Source organism: Maylandia zebra, linkage group LG4 (genome assembly GCF_041146795.1).
Source record: "Maylandia zebra isolate NMK-2024a linkage group LG4, Mzebra_GT3a, whole genome shotgun sequence".
In the NCBI taxonomy this organism is placed as follows: domain Eukaryota; kingdom Metazoa; phylum Chordata; class Actinopteri; order Cichliformes; family Cichlidae; genus Maylandia; species Maylandia zebra.
This window is the reverse complement of record NC_135170.1, coordinates 22,529,979-22,549,951: the sequence shown is the minus strand read 5'-3', so window position 1 is coordinate 22,549,951 and position 19,973 is coordinate 22,529,979. Positions and strand designations below refer to the sequence as shown.

The following is a 19,973-nucleotide window of genomic DNA, read 5'->3' as shown; positions in this document are numbered from 1 at the left end:
ACAAGGTCTTAAATAATCAGGCCCCATCTTATCTTAATGACCTTGTAGTATAGCACTTCGCTCTCACACTGCAGGCTTACTTGTTGTTCCTAGAGTATTTAAAATATTAAAAGTATTATTTAAAAGTAGAATGGGAGGCAGAGCCTTCAGTTTTCAGACCCCACAATATAGAACCAGCTTCCAGTTTGGATTTGGGAGACAGACACTAACTCTTCTTTTAACATTAGGCTTAAAACTTTCCTTTTTGCTAAAGCATATAGTTAGGGCTGGACCAGGTGACCCTGAATCTTAGTTATGCTACTGGGGGATTCCCATGGTGCATTGAGTATTTCTTCTTCAGTCACCTTTCTCACCCACTATGTGTTAATAGACCTCTCTGCATTGAATTGTACCTGTTATTAATCTCTGTCTCTCTTCCACAGCATGTCTTTATCCTGTCTTCGTTCACCCCAACTAGTCGCAGCAGATGGTCGCTCCTCCTGGAGCCTGGTTCTGCCAGATATTTCTTCCTGTTAAAAGGGAGTTTTTCCTTCCCACTGTTGCCTAAGTGCTTGCTCATAGGGGGTCATATGATTGTTGGGTTTTTCTCTGTGTGTATTATTGTAGGGCCACCTTGCAATATAAGGAGCCTTGAGGCTGTTGTTGTTGCAATTTGGTGATCTATAAATAACGCTGAAATGAAACGAATAGTAATAATAAAGAACTTTTTAAAAAAAGTCTTCATCACCCAACATTGTTTCACGCCTTTATTATCAGTACAATGTGGCAGCAGATAATAAAACCTATGTTGATATTTTTAATCTAAGAACCTTAATGTAGTTTGGCAACTTAATGTTAGTGGCTCCATAATATAGTTATTTTTCTGTTTGCCTAAGAAGTGAAAGATCCCTGATTTGATTCTGGTTAGCAGCACAAATTCTTGTGTCTGTTGTGATGAGCTCTTGTGAAAAAGGGAACAGCTGAAAGTATTTTTCTCCCTTTTTTAATGTTTTTTTTTTCAGTGTATTTTAAGTATAGATGAAAATGCGTCTGTAAACTTTAATCCCATTGATTGATTTTAAACAAACAAACAAACAAAAAAAAAACCCCACTTCCTCTGAGGCAGGTCTGCCACCCACTCCCATCTGCGCTGCACAAACACCTCCTCTTCCTGCCTTTCTCGGTTCTCCGTTCTGCTTTTCCTGCTCCCGCCTTATTCATGTTGGGTTTACCTTTCTATTATATGTATATGTAAACTTCTATTATATTGCAGTTGCAATAGTGCAGTCTGAGCCACACAGTTCCAGTTTGATTTTAACCTTATCCATTTGTGGACTTTGCTTTTTGCTCGATTTTTATTTTTTCCGCCTGTTTCCTGTTTGTGTCTCACTGCTTTCTTCACCAGCCTTTTCCAGCATTACTTCTAACAAAAGGTGAGCAGTTTAAACTTTTAATCTGAATTTAATATCAGTGTCTCTGATGATGTATGAGAGTGCGACGATGGCGCACTTGGACAGTTCTTTTAAAGTTGACAAACAAACAAAGTCTCCACTGTAGTTAAATCTAGCTTTTACCAATTACGCCAAATTGCCAAGGCCAAGCCTTATATACCCAGTAAGGACCTTGAGAAATTTATCCATGCCTTTATCGCATCTAGATTAGACTACTGTAACTCCCTCTATTTTGGCCTCCAATCCCCTTCTCCGCAGACTTCGGCTTGTTAAAAATGCGGCTGCACGCCTCTTAACTGGAACTGGCAGGTTTGATTCTATCACCCCTATCCTCGCTGACCTTCATTGGCTTCCCATCAAATACCGTATTGATTTTAAATGACTATTGGTTACCTTTAAAATTATAAATAACATTGCTCCCAGCTATCTTGTTAAACTTCGCAGCTTGTACACTCCTAGTAGATGGGCCTGTTGCTCTTAGTGCAACCTAGGGCACGGTTGAAGACCAGAGGGGATCGTGCTTTTGCCATAGCTGCACCCAAACTCTGAAATAATCTTCCTATTTTGCTATTCCTGAGTCTGAATCAGTTCAATCTTTTAAATCGCGGTTGAAAACCTTTTTATTCAATTTAGCCTTCCCTAGTTAGTATTTGTATCCTGCAAATGTTCTTTTATGTAGTTTTAATGATTTTATTTTATTTTATTGCTGAATAATCTCCTAGTCGAGTTGTGTTTGTATTTTCTTTTGCATATTTTCACTGCGCTGCAGCTAATTAGTAGTGATGGGCAGATGAAGCCCCATGAAGCACTGAAGCTTTTCATCCAATTGGTTCACCCCAACGCGAAGCTTCATGAAGCTTCATTTGCTCTAGCAGGACACCTACTGGACGTAAAAATAATAGCTGGCATGAATTTGAAGAGTGTGGCATTTTGCACACAGCCTGTAAATGTCAACAACAAAAGGAGTGTGTAAAACATGTATATTGTAGTGATGGCAGTATACTGTGTATATTTATAGTGGCAGTATGGGAAATGATTATTTGGAAATGCTTGAAATGGAAATGGTCATTTACTGTGAGGTGAGGTGTGGTTGGGGTGTGGACAGTGGTTGTGCTTTTGTAACGTTGAGGTATGGACAGCTACACACTGAGGCTTTGAGCCTCAGTCCTGCCTGTTCACATTTTATTCTGTAAAAACTAAATTTTCACTGCTTTTACGACCTTTTTAGTGGGGAGAACATAGCTAGGATTTAATGATTTAACAAATCTTTTGAATCCTTTGTCCTCCACAATGCTAAATGGCTGTGAGTCCTCAATCACCATGCTGACCAGGTCTTCATCTATTTGAGATTGTTCTCCTGAGGAAAGACAATAAAGACAAAGCACAAATATAAATATCACACACGTAACTTATAACAGTTGTATAATATTGTTATATCATTTAGTAACATTACTGCATCCTATATTATCATTGCATTTGATGGCTCACCTGGTCTTGCTCCACAATCGGTGTTCCCCTTATTCTCATGCAAAGCTCTGTAGTGCCTAAGCATGGATGAGGTGTTGTTGTTATATCCCAGCTCCCTGGCACATAGCAAACACTTCACCTTGTACAAAAGTAAAGACAGCTTAACATAAATTGTATTGCACCATCAGTATCATGAAAATACATCTTCTGTAGAAATTTACATACCTTGTTGGGAGGAATAAGATCAAAATGTTCCCTCACAGGGGAGGACATCCTCCTCTTCTTAGCTGGCTCCATTCTCTCCAGACTTTCTCTCCTCACTCTCATAAACCTCCAAACGGTCTCCAAACTCACACTAACCGCAACTCTCCATCAAACACCCACATTTTTGAATGAAGTCTGAGGGGTTTATATCGCTGTCATAGCTCGCGGCAAAGTTCGAACCACTTCATGAACCAGTCACGTGGTACAGCCGGGCAGCGAGGCTTCGGACGTCATCATTTTCAGCTCCTCCCATAAATGAAGCAAGCCTCGATACGCGCTTCGCGGAAACGCCCCCTCCATTACTCGACACACGCTCCGAAGCCTCGATACAGAACGTCCCATCACTACTAATTAGTGCTCTCCGCCTGTTGGTGTATTTATTCCGTTAGTTTCCTTTCTTTAAATTATTGTATTACTGTAAAACACTTTGGTGTACCGCTGGTTTTGAATGTGCTATACAAATAAAGTTCTATTGTATTCTGTATGCATTAAAGGATTAAAGTTGATCATGATGTCTAATCTTTAAAGCAGTGCTGTCTGGTTAAATATTGCATTTTATATTTCAGTTTCATTTCTTGGTCATGGATGATTTCGTAAGAAACACACTGCTTGAATGGGGCCTAAGTGATTGGGTGGAGAAATTTAAAGGTAAAGTATTGATCTGATTGACAGATATTGATTATTATTTGATCTGTTAACTGTAAAACAGCTTATAGAACTGTGCGGATTGCTTTTTCACTCATTAGCGAGAATTTCTGAAGCAAGTTGAGAATAATCTTTATCTCTTCAATTTTACTTTTAATTACAGATGAACAAATCAATGCGGAAAGTCTGTATTATCTAGATGATCGAGAAATTGATATTTTGATCCCAAAAGCTGGACCAAGAGTGATATTCAAGAATAACCTCAAGCTGTTAAAGGTAATTGATTTCTTTGACAATCATTGTTATTTTAGTGTACAGAGGTTTAATTTTTGTTAGAACTATCTTGATATTAAAAAAAATGTACTGGCAGTAACAATATGTAGCATAATTTTTTTTTAATTCTTCACTAATATGGATTTACAATGTTTTGGTGGTGCTAGAAAGAAATAAACACAAATCAAGAAATAGTCACTTCTTTTCAATTAAGTTACAAACTATTTTGTTTCCTTGAGATTTAGTATCTATACGAGAAATACAATTTTTAATACATGTTTAAGTGCTCAGTATTTTATTTGGCTTTGCACTTTTTATCTGCAGGGTAAACAGGAGCATGAAGAAGCAGCTGGTTTGGTTCAGGTAAGGATTATAATGAATTTCAGACATTGGGCCAACTACCTGAGACAAAATAGAGTTTCATTCTGTTGCCTATAGCTGCGGGCCCATCCCCCGGGCCTCGGACCGGTACCGGTCCATGAGTCGTTTGGTACCGGGCCGCGAGAGTTGAGGCTCAGGTGTGAAATGTATAGTTTTCAGGGTTTTTATCGGTTTTCAGCATTATTTTGTTATCGTTTTTATCGTTTACTCGGTTTTCCTTGGTCTTTTCACGCGTGTTATGAATAAATTTTCTTTTTTTTCCGGTACCGGTACTAGTTTTATTTTGTTGGATTTATCCGCGACACCTTAAAGGGCGGTCCGTGAAAATATTGTCGGGCATAAACCGGTCCGTGGCGCAAAAAAGGTTGGGGACCGCTGGCCTATAGGGTTACATACCGATTGAATATTAATTTTAGTGACCTTTGATTGACATAACCGGATGTCAGTATTGCCAACGTAAATTACAATTTTACTGAATTTATGTTTACCCTTAGCCAGCAGTTTTAAATTTCCCTCACTGTCGCCTGTTCAGGCCATCTTGACTGATGTCTCTAGCTTTACATGTCTCAGAACAGAATCACCAATTACCAGAGTTTGATCCCCTGCGGGTGTGTCGCCAAGTAGGGAAAAACAATTAGACACATGAATGGGTTGGTGGTGTACCAGGGGCTTCCTCCTCATTGTCACCTAGGGCTGCCACAAACGATTATTTTGATAGTCGACTAGTCACCGATTATTTTTGCGATTAGTCAACTAATCAGATCATGCATCCATTGGACATAAAACGTACAAGCTTATTGCACCAGCAGCATCTGCTCTTATATAACTATCATTAGCTTACAGCTTTAAGTGTTTAAGGTATGTGGTAACTAAAAATAAAGACAAGATGATAGTTTGTTAAATTTTAATGAAATTTGCAGATTGTTTCGGTGAAGTTTAATAAACTCCTTGCTATCTAAAATATAACGGGACACCGGAGTATATTCTCGAGCATCTCACACTTCTGATAATCAGCTGTCTGCTTGACTTTTATTCAGCTGTGTAAAAACTATAACTTTAATCTCAGCCAAACTGATTTACTCAGGAACAAATAAAATACTAAAAAAAGGCCAAACAATAATATTTTTAAGTTATCTAAATGACTTATATATCATGTTTAACCTGAGTAGCGAAAGACGGTGGTGGGTTTGAAAACGATTTGCCGGGAGTCCGGTGTTCTCACGGGCTCTAGTGAGCCTTGAACCCCAGCTAGCTATCGAGCTAGTGGGTAACAGACGCCTCCGAAAACGTCGGAGCGCTTTTGAAAATATGTGTTGTCTTGATAAACTGAGCAGACATTTGAGGTTTACACAGCTACATTCTTGCCTGAAAATATGTTAAACGTTTATTTTGTGACCCAGAAAGAATAATAAGAGTAATGTTAACACTAACTAGCTGCTGCCATTGTTGGAAACTGAGCTGGGTCGCGCTATGAATTCTGGGACACAGCTACTTCTTCTTCTTCGGGGTTTAACGGCAGCTGGCATCCTTGTACATGCAGTGCTGCCATCTTCTGTTTCAGTCCGTTATTACACTCTTAAATCCTACTACTCATTCCTGCGTCTTTTGGGATCTTACAAAGCTTCAAACGACGTGTCGACTATTAAATCAGTCGTCAACAATTTTAATAGTCGACGTAATCGTGACTAGTCGACTAATCGTGGCAGCCCTATTGTCACCCAGTCATCTTGTTTCCCCGACTGCTCGGGACAATCTGCCAGAGGAAGCCAATGGAGCCTAAACTACCTTCGGCTGTGCCCCGGCTAAAGGGGCCTGGCTAGCTACGGGATGTTTAAGGGTGTGAAGTCGAGTCTCCAATTCTGTGTTCCTGAGTGAATGGTTGAAGATTACACCTTGAAATACGTTATAAGTTTTTAATTAAATTGGCTACCCAGATAAGCTACACAAAAACACCACTGTGTGTTGGAACAAGAAGTCATACTCTAATGCAGAAAGCAAACACCAAGTGACCCACTGGTGACAATGTTTCACTGGCAGTAATTATATTTAATTGTATTAATTCTTAACTAATGTAGATTTTAATTGTTTTGATTGTGATAGGAAGAACAAAACTCAAATCAGGAACCAATTGTTTTTTTCCAAGTAAGTTAAAAACAGTTTTTTTCCCCCTTCAGATTTAATGTCCACATGACAAATACATGTTTAAGAGCTTAATATTAAACACTGCTTTGCACTTTTTATCTGCAGCTTGAACAGGAGCATGAAGAAGCAGCTGATGTGGGTCAGGTAAGGATTATACTGAACTTCAGACATTTGGGCCAACTGCCTGATACAAAGTAAAGCTCCATTCTCTGGTTTATAGAGACTGACCACTCTCTACAGAAGCCAATAAATGACTGAATCTAAAAACTTAATTCATAGGGAGTTGCGGAATATACATTTTGCCCTAACTAGGAGGTTTGCCAACCGTCTCTATAGCTCTTTGTGACTGGGACTTAATTATGCGAAAGAATTGCCTCATAGTATCACCAATGTTTACTAAGACGAAGGTTATTATAATTTATTTTTCATCAGTCTGCTGGCTAATAAAAAAAATCACTGCATTTACGTTTGTTGATTGTAAAACTTGTATGTTAGTGTCCTTTAAATGTTGTTAACGAACAATGCCAATGCAAATAGTGATCTGTATAGCTGATATTCATCCTCAGGTTTTGCCATCCACAAGTTCCAAAGGTAAGATATATATACTATCTATTACATCTGATATTCATCTTTCAAAGCAGAAATATTTTTATTTTGACTAAATGATTCCATTGAGCTTAAGTTTGGATATCGAGAGAGACCCAGCCAACAAACGGATATTTTTTTGTGGCTTAGGAAAGCGAAAGTCGGATCTTCAGGCTGAGTCCCTCAAATGTTTCCCAGCAGCTAAAAGACGTTGTGACTCAGGTATTTTTCTTTGTTTCTAAACAACATATCCAATGAAATTTTTCTTGTATAGCAGGAAAAAACTTTATCATCAGTTTGCTGGTATCTGAGGTACTATATTAAATTTTTCTTATTTCAAATCAAACATTGAACAATCAACTTGTGCCATAAGTACTTGGTAAGTGGTCCATAAGAACCTGATACATTACCCTTTTTGGATATCAGTGTATCACATTGTGTGTTTATAATGGTTCATAATTCCTGCTAAACACTTCTTTACTTTCACTTTGACAGACACCAGAATATTGTCTGAAGTGAAACGCATAATGAAACAAATCAAGGACCAAATAAACGACAAAGAAGAACTTGGTGCTTTTATAAAGTGGGTATATAAACATTTAAGTAAGACCTTTTACTTAAGGTATAATGAAGCTTTATTTATATGAGATCCAGATGTCTTTTGTAAGACTATTCTGGTGAACGGAAATCATATACACAAGGTGTTCACAAAGAGATGGCTTTCTAATTTTGCGATACATTTCATTGTTGAATAAATTAACTCACATTTAAACTCTTGTTCCATAGGAATAAAATCAGTGATTTAGAGATTAACAAGAGAGAGCTTGTTGGTGTCTTTGGAAGAACTGGGGCTGGAAAGAGCTCGTTAATCAATGCCATCATTGATGAGAAGAATCTTTTGCCCACTGGAAGTATCAGCGCATGCACCTCAGTCGTGATTAAAGTGGAGGCTAACACACGTAGCTTAAAGTATGAAGCGGAAATTGAGTTCATTAAAGAAGAGGTACAATAAAATGAATGTTTATTTTTCACAGTATATGTATATATAAGTATGTATATAATAATTATATAATACATAATTATAATAATTATAATTTCTAGTTAGTCTGCATGACATTTAAGAAAACCCAAAGATTGTTTTTGTTTTTATCTTGTTTTAGGAGTGGCATGATGAATTATGGTCACTGAAAACTTACAAGAAAGGTGATGATGACTATCGGGACATGGTTAAAAAGCTGTCAGCCCTGTATGGAGATGAATGGAAAGACAAATCCCCTGAAAACCTTATAGAACCAAAGTATTTCAAAAATATTCCAGAATTTCTAGCGTCCAAGAGGAAATCTTTGAATTGTGACACAGTAAGGTCAAATGCTATTCTATTACTTACTATTACTTAGAATGTTTCTTGTTTTACTGAGTGAAATTTGTTTGCAAAGTCTGAAATTGATATAATTTATAGACGGCCTACTCTATGCAAATTGGGCTTTAACTGTTATTAAAAAAATGAAGAAAGAAAAAAAAATAGAAGCAGAGTAGAATATAATGCATCTTTGATAAGTGCTACAGACCAAAATCACAAAACAAATCTTTTCTTGCCTTATCAAACCTCAGTGCTGCTTTTGACCAGTTTGAAAACTAGATGTGATCAAAGGACCAAAGACAGAAACAAAAATGTGAATGTTTATTTACAATGTTTTCCAGCTGCCTCCTGCAGCTCAGCACACTGAGCTCCCTTGTCAGGTCCTGCCATCCTACTTAAATAGGGAAGACTGATTCTTATATAGACCTTTTCTACTTTATCTGAGCACTCAGAGAGTGGAAAAACAAAAACCTCATTGAAGAAAAGCATTTCAGACATATTCCAGAAATTTTAAACTCCATGAAGAAATCTTTGGAATGTGACACAGTAAGCTCAGAAACTCTAAATAATGCATTCTTTGAGAAAGTATTTATGTTTTCAGTTTGCGAGGACTGACATAATTTACTCTCGGCCGACTCTATAGAAATTGGACTAATTTAACTGCAAGTTTAGTGGATTTGTAACTGAGAACATTTTTATTTATCACACCTCCAAATCCATAAAATGACAACCAAATGTACCAGGGCAGGTTCTAATTCTTTTTGTTTTTTAGTTTTTTAACAGAATGAGTGATAGTCGCTGTGCAACTCAGCAAGTTCATCAAGGAATAGCTTTAAAAAAGGAGAAAAAAACAAACAAATTTGAGTTCCACTGAAATGGATTTAGAGGATTTGAAACAAACAAAAAGTCATGTTATGGATAGATGGTATGAGAAAAGCTTTCAAAAAGTTTTTCATCCTAAAGATGTCAGTATTAGCTCCTGAGGTCAAGAGTGTACATATGGTTGTACATACTTACATTAGCCTGTGCTGTATTTTGGGTTTTCTGCTCCTAATTTACTGTAATTGTAAGTTTTAGAAATTCAGTTAGGTATAGGTACGTATTCAGGTATAGTATCACTAAAAGCTACAATACTCACTACACGTTATCGTTGCTCTTCAGTCATATTTTACGTTGCACTACTTCTTTAATCCAATTTGAAGACACGTTCAGTGATTGTACAGGTTACGTGTCTTGCATTATCGTATTTATTTCATTTATTGCAGGCTCAAGAGCTATCTCAAAAACTTCGTATATACACAAAGGGTGGACCAAAGCAGGAAGATGGATCTAAAGCACAGCAGTGGTTTTGGCCACTAGTGAAAAGTGTGACTGTCAGGGTGCCACACAATGAGCTCCTCCAGCATGTCACACTTGTGGACCTTCCTGGAAATGGTGATCGTAACAAGAGCAGGAACGAAATGTGGAAACAGGTATTTTATTCACATCCACTGCATCTTGTTTTGTCCTGTGTTGTCTGAACATTGTTTTGTGTAATTATTTAAAATTGACATTCTATGATTCTCTTTCAGATTGTTGTAGATTGTTCTACTGTGTGGATAGTGGCTGAAATTACTCGAGCAGCATCAGAAGTTGAAGCCTGGGAGATCCTAAAAAGTGCACATGGCCTCATTGGAAATGGTGGTCAATGTCAGCAAATCCACTTTATCTGCACCAAGTCTGATCCTGCAGATGATCGGTAAGTGAATTACCAAACCACACAGTGCTGAATGTGTTGGCAAAAGTACTCAATAACTGATATCAAAAATCATATTAAAGACACATACTATTATCAAGACTAAGATAGTACCAGTTTACTAGAGAATGCATTTCTTGAAGAAAATTCAGTGTGAATGCTGACAGCTGAATCGTTTGAGTTGAATTTTTATAATTACTTAGTCTTGTACACCAGTGTGTACACTGAATACACCAACTCATTCACATGAGAGCAGAAGTTCACACTGAAGAAGTAGTTTCAGAGTTTGAAAGTAGCTGAACAGAATAAGCTGATTAAATGACAAAAGAAAATTTAGACTTTGTGAACTTCAGCTTTCAGCAATTCTGCACTTTGACTTTCAGATGAATGGTTCGGTGTATTTCAGCTCAATGGATATTTTTCCAACCAAAGGTTCAGAAGTTATGACATTTCATCTCAAACAATTCAGCTATCCACATTCACACTTGAGTTTTCTTTAGGAAATGTGTTCTCTAGTTATTCCTTTGTTGTTATTTCAAGGGCAGGGATTTTTTTTTTTAATTTTTTGAAAAGACTTAAGGTGTTCCAATTGCATGTTAAAGAATAAATTGTGCCATGGATGTTAATGTCAGTGGCCATTTTGCTTATTTGTATTTTCATTGGATCATTGTAAAGCAGCAGCCATTTTTGTTTATTATTAATCTATGTCTTTAGCCGCTAACTAGTCTCACACCGTTTGTCGCTTGTCTGTGAGCTGCGTGCTTCCATTCAGATTTTTACAATTTATACACTTTCTGAAATATTCCTCTTTTCTGCTGATAGGGTCACATTGACTTTGAATCACTTTCCTTCTTTTAGGCCATATTTCTCCCACACCGTTTGACTTAGACCCTACTGTTACACCAAATTGACCAGAGGAACTGTCTGCAAAACTAAGATATTTATTTCACTTCATTTCTACAGTTTTTCTGTCTCTCAAATCCCTCCCCATTCATGTGTATTGGAGAGTTAGCATGAGGCTAGTGTGAGGCACACAAATCCTCAGGTGAATTTTTTTTCTTTAACATCTAGATACATGTTCAATCATCCAAGTAAGTTAATCCCCAAAAGTTGATTCTGTTCAACTGGACATAGTGTTTTCAGTGGGAGAAATGTTTCGTCGTGACGAAAGCTTACTGCAGGTTTCCCCAGCCTTATAAACAGTACCCGGAAATTCACTCCCTGTTTAATTTCACCAACCACTTTTGGAGCAAAGTTTTTACAGAACATTTTTTAACTTGCACTTGTGACCTTAAATTTAAGCTCTACACAAACAAAAATCCACACATGTGTAGAACAACTTCTTGGGATCCCCACAGTTTTTAAAACACATCGATATCACGTTCACTTCCCAGTTTATAAGCCATAAGGCAACAATTCACTCTATTACAGCATCCCTCATTTGAATATAATTTGTGTACTGGTTTGTCTGTGTCTCACCATAGTCTGGGCCCCACCTATGAGGTAATACTCACCACAAGGCTCATCTACAGTTTGTTAGCTTGTCATGTGTCTCACTGAGAGGTTTAGTGGGTAAACTGCTACTCTTTCTGTGGGGGGCCATTGCGTATTGGCTGTAATGCATTCAGTGTGAATGCAGCAACGGCCAATGAAATAAAAAAAGATTGCTTACACAGAACCGTCAGAGAACAGGTTCAAGGCCTGGTAGGGACAAAGCTTGTGTTACATTATCAAAGGATAAACACCAGTTTGTACTTAGATAATGTAGGTAACATTAATTTTTCACATTACTTTATGATTTTATTTGATTGTCTTGTTTATTTGTAAATTATATTATATAGTGTTACCACCCTTGGGGCTGTGTTTCTGCATTAATTACTTTCATGAAGTACATTTGAGATGATATCCTGCTCGCTAAACACTGTTCATAGTGTTGAACTCTGCTTGTTAACCCCTAACTATGGTTGAACCTAGCTTGAGTAGATTTTTGTGGTGTTACTGCTCGTGAGGTTAGCCTTAGTTAGCTTTAGGTTTTAGGTTTAGTTAATTTTGTGCTGGTTATATGTCCAGTGGTCTGCAGTACGTGGCCCTGTCGGTTTTCTGTTTGAATTTTGCAATAAAACCTTTATTTCACTCCCTGTCCCCTAGCAGAGAGGGTTGTAACAATACCATGATAATCCTGTGTTGTTTATTAGGTGAATGCAAAGACAGTGTTTTGCACCAGGAAGCATCTCTGTATAGACAGTATAATTTAGAAGGGCAGTAAAGAAAGTCTGCATGCAAGACACAGAAAAAAAAAACACCTCAGCACATAGCACACGAATCATCACATCTGACAACATAGAAGACACTTCCAAGGCGTTTGGAGGGGGTGGGGGGTGAATGTAAGTGTGTGTGTGTGTGTGTGTGTGTGTGTGTTCCGTGTTCCGGGACTAACACGCACACTTTACACTTTACACTTTACACTTACAGCTGATCTTCTTCTCCAAGATCTTATCCATATTGCGTTCAATAAACACAGTCTGTGTACTCACAGCCCTGCCCATCGTCTATCATGTCAGCCAGCCTTGTGGGATTTTGAACAGCTGTAGCCACTTCTTGTTCTTCAATAAGCCAGGTCCGAGCCAGCTCCAATCAGCCAGAATTCTATTATCGTGGTTCCGAATTGATAGATGTCATTCAATGTCCTCCATAAAGAGTGTCGCCAGACACACGACGCAACCGACCATCTGATGTATTCATCTTAGTGTGAATGTTAGATATAAAACACTTGGATATAGAAAAAAGTGTTTGAATGAAATTTTTATTTGAAGAAATGAAAATAGCAGGTCTGTGCTCTATTTCTGTCAGTGAGCGTTTCTAATGTTCGTAAGATATGAACACAACACTGTCAGAAACCCACCCAGCTTATTTAGCATTACAACATGACAGCAACACACGAATAACTGAAACCTCCCGTTCATTCATCATTTAGCTCGTCACTTCAGCACAACTGACACAACTGTTTAACCAAATGATGGACGCTAGCTGTCATAAATCAGATAACCCTTCAAAACACAGCTGCATATTTGTTCTGTAGGTTTACTCTTATTTCAGATAACCTTTTTCTTACCTGTGGATAATGATCACAGAGCTCTGAGATCTGATTTCTTCTCTGGAAGTGGAAAGTTTTAAAAGTGCGGCGACTCAGACTTGAAACAGCGCCAGAAAACCATAGTGGACAAAAGTATATTACATCTGTAGTGATTTAGCACTACCATACAAAACGAATGCGAAACAGTTTATATCTGTTTATCTAAGGTTGTGGGTTCAAGTACAGCATGGGACATGTTTCTCATTTTCCACTTTCAGCATGTTTGACAAAAAGGTGCCACTTTTAATATATCCCGTGGTATACACATAGCTAAACATAACTTTCTAGAAAATGACAAAGCGTTGTCCTTTTATACTTCAGAACAGGGTCTCTAACTCATTTCCCGGGGGCCACTAGCGGCCCACGTCACACCCCCCCCCCCTCCTTGCAGCCTATATATTGACGTGAAAAAATATATTGCAATTTGGCCCTTTAAGTTTGTTGTTGAATGCAATGTTAAAATAAGTTATTTAAAAATTATTTAATATGAAGGAATATAAGCAGAGAGTACAAACATTTTGAGGAATTGTGTTAGTTCAGTGATTCAGTTATTTGTAAATAAAACTATTTTCACTAGCAGTCAGAACTATTACTTTAACTACTGTGGTCTGCAGAATCTGTATAAGCATGTGGCCATTTACCATTGAATGAAACCATAAACAATAAAAAAAAAAAAGGTCAGGAATAATAGAAAGCAAGACCCATCAGAAAATAAAAAGAAGGCAGAAAAGCGGGGCCTGAAGTGGTCAGTCCTTTAATTATGCTGATCTTATTGACACATCTTTTTGAAGTGGTAAAGGTATCTTGCACTCCACATGCAAATCCTTTAAAAGACAAACACTCAGCTATTTTCTTGATGTGTTGCTGTATGATTAAGCTATATGTTGAGTCCAGTTTTCTTTTCTATCCATTTAAGAGTGCCAAACAACAAAGAAGCCAAGGAAGAAGTGATGAACGAATTCCAGGAACTGAGTGTGAGTTTTAAAGATGTTCAAACAGTTTTCTGTAATGGCGAGGCAAAGCTTCATTAAAATTAAAACACATTATTTCAGGAGCAGTTCAGCGATAAAGGTTTCAAAGTGTTCACAGTGAGTGCTGATGAGTTCCTGAAAAGAAAACGCGTAAAAGAAGATGACAATGGTAGGTTGTAAGCATGTCAGAATATTTTGTGATTAAAAGAAAACAATCTTATTCAATGCATATCTTGTTTTATTTTCCCTCTATGTAAACCAGTAAGAAGTTATTAGATTAAATTACTTTTATTTACAGAAATACCCAAACTTCAAGACTTCCTGCAAAATCTCAACGACTGCCACTCTGAGACAATAAACTATGTGAATGGAGCTTATGGGATTCTGTCTTTGATTGAAGGTGCCAGGTGTAGCAAAGCGGTGAGATCAAGTTATCTATGTGGAACTATATATTAATGACAAATTGATAACTTCAAATGTTTCCATAACTCTGACACCTAACAAGATTTTAGTTATCAAGATTTCTTGACAGGAACTGACTGAAAAAAATTTCAAAATGATGAATGAAAATAGAGAGTTGTATTTATGTTATTACTGCTTTAATAAAAAATAAATATACTGTTTTAATTTCAGGGTGTTGGAAAAGCAGATGATGTATGTAAAGTTCTCGAGAAAAACATGAGAGAAGAACTTGATCAAGTCAAAAGTGCAGTTGATGAAGCGATCAAGGATTTTGAACAATGTCTTACAGAAGGCGTTAAAAATTCCAAAACCTCTGAAGAAAGACTGAAATTTTTTTTGGACCGTGATGTACGTATCTGAATTATAATTATTATAATTAACATCACAGCAACAGATTTTGACCTTTATATGAGCATGTGTTTAGAATTGTTTTCCTGATCTGTTACAGAAACAGCCTAGTTTTTTCAAGACACTACAGGCTGTGGTTAGAAAAGACGGCATCCACCAAACCAAAAAAGGGGAACAAATAAATCTCAACACAGTATTAGCTTCATGCTTGACTGACAGCATTGATGAAAAATTCAGAAAGACCTTCCCGTGAGAATAAACAAAAATTTAAACTGTACACTATACTTAAAATGATTAAAACAAACTTGTCAAAACTGCCATCATGAAACATTTTTTTCAGAAATGATGTTAAAGGCGGATCTTTCAGTGGAGTCATCAGTAGATTTTCACTTGACACAAATTCGCTGATTCAAAAATACCAAGATGTCAAACTGCAGCTGATATTTCTTCAGACAGAGGTACGACATGAAACAATCCAGTTTGTCAGTTTATTATAGCAGAATTTACCTATTCACTCTTCAAATACCAATTCTGTTTATTAACTCATTCATGTTTCATGTTTTTAAGGAGGATAAAATTAAGGCAAAACTCAACAAAATAATCCTAAAGGGGAAGAAAATCATCTACAACAGTCTAACAGAGACAATTGAGAAAAACATGAAAAAGTGCTATGAAGGTAAGAAGATTGTCAGCTTGTCACTGTAATAAATCACAATTGTACATAAAAAAAAAATGTTTTGACAAAGTTTATTCTTTTCTTGTAGACGCACAAAAAATTTCTGGAACTGATGCACTGAAAAAAATGAGGAAGACTATTGAGACACATGTATCCTTAAATAGGAACATGTATGAGGACGCAAAAAAGATCATGATGAAGAAGATGAATATATTGATGGTTTGTCAAATTATAACATACAATGAGACCAAGTAGTGTTTTTTCTGTATTTGAGTGCTTTGGCTCAGTCTGAACATTCTCTAAACCAGGGCTAGGCAACTCCAGGCCTCAAGGGCCGGTGTCCAGCAGGTTTTAGATATCACTCTGGGTCAACACAGATGAATCAAATGATTAGTTTGTTACCAGGCCTCTGGAGAACTTCAGGACATGTTGAGGAGGTAATGTAGCGATTTAAATCAGCTGTGTTGGATCAAGGACACATCTAAAACCTACATGACACCAGCCTTTGAAGCCTGGAAGTTGCCCACCCCTGCTCTCTAAACATTAGTGAGGCTGCTGTTAATATTTTTATTTTTCAGCATTACAAAGATTTAGTCTGATACGATGGGTTGGACTGAAGAGTTTGAAGTATAAACTGGCCACAAGCACTCTAAACAAACATCTACCCATTAATTTAGATGTTTCAGGTGTTTCTAAACGTCAATATTTGACTTTGGAAAAAGTAATAAAAGCTCTGATGTTTAATTAGAAGATCATCTGTAAGGAACTGGAGGAAACCATGGACCACTCCATTAAACACTCACTCAAGGCATCAACTTTGAGTGAGAGTCTCCCAGGTAAAGAAAATATAGGCTATAAAGGTGAATCATGTATGTTGAACAATGCCAAAGCATGTTTTATTTATTTTTTGTTTTTCAGATGTTTCAGGGGATCTTGAAACTGTGCAGCAACATTACAATGAAGTTAAGCGCAGTCAAGAGGGAGAAATGACATCACAGTAACCAGGTAAATATTTAAATGTTATTTCATGTCACAGAATTATTATTATTAACCATTTTGTGTTAAATTACTTTAATAGTTCCTGTGAATTCTCAAAGAGAGGGGGTGAAATCTGATGACAATCCTAAGCACCTAAATATACATTAACTTTTGTCATAATTTAAAGATCCGAAATAGCCATTTTAAATTACATATGGCCATTTAAGCTGTCCGCTTGTATTTTCATCATCTCAGCTAAAAAAAAAAAAACCCAGCTGGTTCTTATCTAACATTGGTGCCAGGTAATGTTATGCACCGGTGCCCTAAACAACCCCATTTCTCTCTGATAAAATGTTTGATTATATTCTTACGTTGGATGAGAGTTTTTTTCACTAAGTGTTAAAGTGTGACACCATAATGTTAGATTTACTTTAAAAGAAGTTTACTAGCAGCTGCTAAACAACTGCTAACAGTTGTGAAAACAGCAGCACTACCAACATAAACGTTCAGGACATGCTCAAAAACTTCCCTGAATATTGTCCACAGTCTTTGGACAGAAGTGACTTATTGACTCATATCAGACTGACAGCTGAGGTAAACATGCTGAATTAATTATTTCTGTGCACAGACAAAGTATTTGAATAATATCACCACTTATAATTTGTGTTATTTTACCCTTTTTACATCAGAGTCACCTCAAACATGTTAAAATAAAGTGTTTCCAAAAATGATTTTCTACACAAACAGTAACAGAAACAACAGATATTAAGATTTTCTATTCTAGGCTGAGGAGCTTTCAAGACATCTTAAAGCTAGCTGTAAGCACTGGCAATTTTACTGTTTGCCTGAGCAGCTGAGTGTTAAAAATCTTTGTGCTTATTATTACTGGATGTTTCAGATTTGCTCCACACAGTAACAGCAGAAACCTGATGACCCACTCAGCATCTCTGAGGGAACACTGACCAAAAGCATGAGGTCTCTGGATATCACCACAGACATTTCTGTTGTGTTGCTTGCTGTCTTTGAATGTTGTGTTTGACTTTTAATGAATTTGGTGAAATGAGATTTTTCAGTCTTCACTGAGAGAAGCTCCTGGGTTTGAATCCAGTTTGAGGCCTTTCTGTGTGGACTTTGCTTTTTCTTCCTGTGTCTGTGTGGGTGCTCTCTGTGTACTCCAACTTCTTCCCACAGGCCAAAAACATGCGTGGGGGTTAGGTTAATTGGTGTTATTAGTTTTGTATTTTGTCATTCATTTTTATTTTTCATTTCTGTTTAGTTTCAAGACTTACAATTTCAATTTATTTTTCATTGTTTGAAAATGTTTAGTTTTAGTGGGTTTTTATTACTGTTACGTTCTGATTTTATCTACTGTTTTTTTTCTTTTAATCAATTTTAAATCATGCTTTTTTTTATTGTTTTTTAATGTCTCTGTAAAGCACTTAGATTCACCTTGTTGTTGAATTGTGCTATATAAATAAACTTGCCTTGCCTTACTGTTAATTTTTTTTTTTTAATTATTGTTGTATTTAGTGGAAATATCAGAGACAAAATTTAGGAAAACCAGTGGAAACAATAGAAATGTTTCACTTTTTGAAAACAGTTTACCCATTTGTCTTGTTACATGTCCAGTGTCTCAAACACATCCATCAATACCATGTCAGGCACATTGTAATAACATTTTTACCAAACTAACAAATACTGAAACTAAAACTATTTCCTCTGATTTGTATTTCAAATGAGGTCATTTAATCATTTCTGTTGCTTGTTGTTTTTATTTTGTTTAACTAAAATATTCATATCTAGTCTTAGTTTTTACTTTAGTTTTATTTGAGTGGAATAACCTTAGGAACCTGTTCAGGGTGTACTCTGCCTCTCGCCTGACAACTGGGAAAGGCTCCAGCAACCCCGAATTGGATAAGCAGAAGAAAATGGATAGATGAAGATTTTTAAGCATGAATTCCTCCCAGAGTTTTTAAGGTTTTAATTGTGAGGGTCTAAACCAAAAGGGCAGCACTTTGTGCAAAGATGTTTTGATATATCTATTTTCTCCATTTTGTTGTATTTGTTCATTATTTGTAGACCCTAGTTATACAGAAAATTATACAGCAGTAGAACTACAATGTTACAGATTGTTAATTTTAGTGCTTTAAACCACAGGGATACTGTGATATTCAGATTCTTCCCAGTTTTCTATATAGCACATGTCTTATGTATACCATTTTACTTACATTTCTAACCTAAATATTAATTTACTGTAATACAATGGTTTCTTTGGTTGTCATAAGTAATAAAGCAGCAGCAAAAATATGTCTCACTTTCTACTTTAGTTATTATATCATATTGTTTTCTGTTGTTTCTATTCTGTATTGATTCTATAGTTGTAAGATGGAAACATGGTTTTTCAAACCTTGTTCTTGTGTTTTTTTTCTGACCCTACAACTAAGCTACCTGCCAAAAAGTACTTTGCAGTCCCACAGTAGCTTGTAACAAAGAGCAAAATTATCTATGAACTGTAAAGACTGAACCACAAACCATTTATCAACCAGAAGTCAAATGATTGTGGATCCTGCTTCATCAGAAAGGTTTCTTGTCTAAGTGGCCTCACAGTTCAAATACAATCCTCCAGTCACATTTCTTATCAGCATCTCTCTTCTATGATTCTATAATAATTAACTTTTATGGCCAAAGTTACCTTTTATAACCTTTACATTTACTGTTTCACAAAGGGTTAAAAGACCAATGTCTACAATTAAGACTTTTTGAACGCAGAATATTAAATTAAAGAAATTTAGCAGGAGCAAAGGAAAAATCAACTAATAATAATCATCGCTTAATAAAAGCCCTTGAATTCGACTTATGTAATTAACCTACTCTAATGTAGATTCCTAAGACTGATTTTGGGAGGAATGAGAGAAAGGAGGATGGGCTCATCCAGGCCTGAAGATGATTTAACAATTTGGACATGTGTTACACCCCCTTCCTTCGTCTTACCAAATGTGGTTTGCTCTGTGAATCCCATTCTGTTGTTTCTCTTCCTCTCTGTAAAATTTCACATTGAGAAGTTTGGGAAAAGCTTCAGTCATTCATTACAGTGGTCATAAGCTCAGTTTTATCACTCTGCAT

At 36.6% G+C, this 19,973-nt stretch overlaps 1 protein-coding gene across 5 annotated transcripts; it reads left to right on the top strand.

Annotated features, from left to right (window-relative positions):
- Positions 1-1,159: 1,159 nt before the first annotated feature.
- On the top strand, positions 1,160-19,157 carry LOC101472466 (nuclear GTPase SLIP-GC). 5 transcript variants are annotated; one of them, XM_076883184.1, is made up of 24 exons: positions 1,160-1,412; positions 3,728-3,809; positions 3,970-4,082; positions 4,413-4,442; positions 6,561-6,602; positions 6,708-6,746; positions 7,169-7,193; positions 7,338-7,409; positions 7,683-7,770; positions 7,974-8,190; positions 8,348-8,545; positions 9,813-10,019; positions 10,119-10,285; positions 14,332-14,389; positions 14,468-14,555; positions 14,685-14,806; positions 15,020-15,196; positions 15,297-15,445; positions 15,537-15,654; positions 15,764-15,872; positions 15,961-16,091; positions 16,621-16,708; positions 16,791-16,877; positions 17,749-19,157. In XM_076883184.1, the coding sequence occupies exons 2-23, from the start codon at positions 3,743-3,745 to the stop codon at positions 16,871-16,873; spliced, it is 2,388 nt and encodes a 795-aa protein (XP_076739299.1). In that variant the 5' UTR covers positions 1,160-1,412; positions 3,728-3,742; the 3' UTR covers positions 16,874-16,877; positions 17,749-19,157. The 5 variants fall into 5 exon arrangements, with proteins under 5 accessions (XP_076739299.1, XP_076739298.1, XP_076739300.1 ...); XM_076883183.1 differs by having other exon boundaries at positions 4,404-4,442; XM_076883185.1 differs by lacking the exon at positions 4,413-4,442.
- The last annotated feature ends 816 nt before the right edge of the window (positions 19,158-19,973 follow it).